General features: G+C 46.9%; 1 protein-coding gene across 1 annotated transcript in view; it reads left to right on the forward strand.

The window, feature by feature from the left end:
* Positions 1–3,210, forward strand: part of LOC118325145 (paxillin-like) — a gene marked incomplete at both ends in the record, with an annotated part of 7,783 nt that extends 4,573 nt beyond the window's left edge. Inside the window, 5 exon segments of the mRNA XM_035657713.1 lie at positions 387–548; positions 1,067–1,240; positions 1,328–1,409; positions 1,493–1,641; positions 2,508–3,210. Coding sequence (XP_035513606.1) covers positions 387–548; positions 1,067–1,240; positions 1,328–1,409; positions 1,493–1,641; positions 2,508–2,774 — 834 coding nt within the window.

The following is a 3,210-nucleotide window of genomic DNA, read 5'->3' on the forward strand; positions in this document are numbered from 1 at the left end:
CCTCCTCCACCTCCCTCTCCCCCTCCACAACCTCCGCACATCAAGGAACCAGTTCCCGCTCCGCTTCTGCACTTTATAAAAGCCTCACCTCCACCGGCCCCAGTTCAGGAGCCTCCTGCACCCAAACCAGATCCCCCTCCTCCCGTTCTTAAAACCCCAACCCGGCCTCCACCAGTGGAGCCAGTGACACCGATCGCACCCAAAGTCCTGGTGTCTGTAGGCTGCCAAACAGAGTACGACCCAATCTTCCCTCCAGTGCAGGCACGAACCCCCCTCTCTCACCACAGAACCAGGACTCATTTTATTCCTATTCTTATCTCACTGTGTTATATCTCTGTGTCTGTCAACCACATCTTCACCTGTTTTCATACTTGAACCTTTTACAGATTATGGCCCAAGGCAAGGGCGGCGTTCCTGGTGGGCCTCCGACACAGGTCAACAAACTGGACAACATGCTCGGTAGTCTGCAGTCTGACCTCAACAAACTGGGCGTGCAGACGGTAGCTAAAGGAGTGTGCGGTGCCTGCTGTAAGCCCATAGTGGGACAGGTGAGATGCTTGTGTTCAGATAATATCTGTGGAAGAACACGGGAGTCGCTGGTCTGCCACTACCTGTTTGTGTTACTGTGTGACTAAATGATCCAAACTAAAACACCAAAGTCAGTCTGGTGAAAATATTCTTAATACAGCAACCTTATAAACAACAGCTAGATAAAAGCTGCTCGTGGTTTGATCGATGTGACGTGCAAACGAGCCATTTAAGTTGACATATTGTGCTCGTTTCCAGCTCTGTATTCTCATCTAATTCCATTAGATGGCTTTGCATGATTCACTCTTCAAAAACATCTTTATTTATCTTATAACTATGATCTGGTCTTCCTGTTTCCTGATATATCTGATATATAAACATCTGCTCCTTGTTACATTCAGTGCATAACAATAACCGTACAGAACAACTGAACATTTAATATCAACATTATATATATGACAGAAAAGGGGGGAAATTGTAGGTATAAAATGTCCTGTTTAAGTGTTTGCATACTGAATGCCCTCCTCTGTGTGTGCAGGTGGTGACAGCCATGGGCCGCACGTGGCACCCTGAGCACTTTGTGTGCACACACTGTCAGGAGGAGATCGGCTCCAGGAACTTCTTTGAGCGTGAAGGACAGCCGTACTGTGAGAAAGATTACCACAACCTGTTCTCCCCACGCTGCTACTACTGCAACGGGCCCATACTGGACGTGAGTCGCCGTGTTTCCGTCTCTGTGCTCGCCGTGTCTGTTGTAGACGACGGCCAAGCTACAATAAATGTTGTCGTGTCTGTGCAGAAAGTTGTGACGGCGCTGGATCGGACCTGGCACCCTGAACACTTCTTCTGCGCTCAGTGTGGATCCTTCTTTGGCCCAGAGGGTACTGAATTATTATTTATATCGTAGGAACTGTAGTTTCTGTTTCATTTCGTATTAAAATCTGTTGTCTGTGTCTGTTTCAAGGTTTTCATGAAAAGGATGGAAAAGCCTACTGCAGGAAGGATTACTTTGACATGTTTGCACCGAAATGTGGCGGCTGTGCCAGAGCCATTTTGGAGAACTACATCTCAGCGCTGAGCAGCCTTTGGCACCCGGAGTGTTTTGTTTGCAGGGTCTGTACCATCACTTGTATTTGTATTTTATTGAGGGGTTGTTTGAGGTGCATAGTCAAAAGCCTCTCTCTCTCCAAACCCACCAGACTCCCATGAAAAAAACATTCTACCTTGCAAAACATTGGAGTTGCTGGTGTATCGCAGCCGTAGTCTCTGTGACGTCACGCACAGGTCTGTGAAGAGCCATTGTGAAGCTCAGTGTGGTCGGATCCGGCTGTCGTCATCTTGGCAGGTTTTGGCACCACTGTGTTGCCATCCATGGAGGTTGCTGCTCGGTTAAACAGATAGAATAGCTGGTTAGAGGAAAGACATTGCAATCACAACCTTGCAATTTAGTCCAATCCCTGCAACTTTTCCACAAATGTGACCAATTATTGTAGTTTCCAGTGAGTTTCACCAATCATAGCAGCACCCTGGCGCAAATGATGAGCCATACATCACCTAACTACTAGCTGTTGCCTTCAATTTTTAATAAATAGTACAAGAACTTTGCAAAACCTATGAACAATCAGGCATTTTTTGGCCGCAACAATCCCAAAAAAAGCCTGAAGGAACTGAAAATAACACAGACGAGACCAACAACTCCTGTGTTCTGTTTTTAATCAATGGAGTCTGGTGGCTTTGAAGAGAGCATACACTGATGGAAAACCTTTAGTTTCTTGTTGGAAAAGGTTGTCTGACGGCTCTGAAAATACTCTAAATAAAGCGTACACTTAAACTGATACATATGGATAAATACCTCAAACACCCCCACTTCCAAAAACCCAAACTACCTCTAACAGCTGAGGAGCCTCTGTGAGATCCAGTGATAAGAGTAAGAGCACTAGAATAACTTCTAACTTCCTCTCCGTCGTCCTCTTTTCCAGGAGTGCTTCACCCCGTTTGTGAATGGAAGTTTCTTCGAGCACGACGGCCAGCCCTACTGTGAAGTGCACTACCACGAGCGCCGCGGCTCCCTCTGCTCCGGCTGTCAGAAGCCCATCACGGGACGCTGTATCACCGCCATGGCCAAGAAGTTCCACCCGGAGCACTTTGTGTGCGCCTTCTGCCTGAAACAGCTCAACAAAGGCACCTTCAAAGAACAGAACGACAAACCCTACTGCCACGGCTGCTTCATCAAGCTGTTCAGTTAGGGAGTGACGGCGAGCGGCGACAGTGCTACGTATGGGTCGGGGTCAGGGGTCGGCGTCGGGGGGTTTATAGAAAGCGTGTTAAGCACAGGTTGGGTGGGAATGGGATCGTATCAAAGAAGGTTGTCTGTATTCTGATGGTGACATTGGAAGTGTGTATGGATATTAGGTATGTGCATGTGGTTGAAGCAACATATTGTCTCTGCCAGACTCAAATCATTTTAACTTCAGAAATTCTCAGACGGGCTGTCGGTGCGTTTTTTGAAGCGTGACGCAGATTTGAATCAACGTTCAAAGGACGATGGAAATCTTGAGCTCGAGAAAAATAATGAAAACAGGAGGTGACGTTACTTTTTATTATTTTAAATCAAACACTGATTCGGGTGTTACGTGTGGGATAAAGAGCTGTCCTTTTCTGTAATTGACCCTCCCTAAGTCC

Source organism: Morone saxatilis, unplaced genomic scaffold, assembly GCF_004916995.1.
Source record: "Morone saxatilis isolate NCDOM2014 unplaced genomic scaffold, NCSU_SB_2.0 Contig16, whole genome shotgun sequence".
Lineage (NCBI taxonomy): Eukaryota > Metazoa > Chordata > Actinopteri > Moronidae > Morone > Morone saxatilis.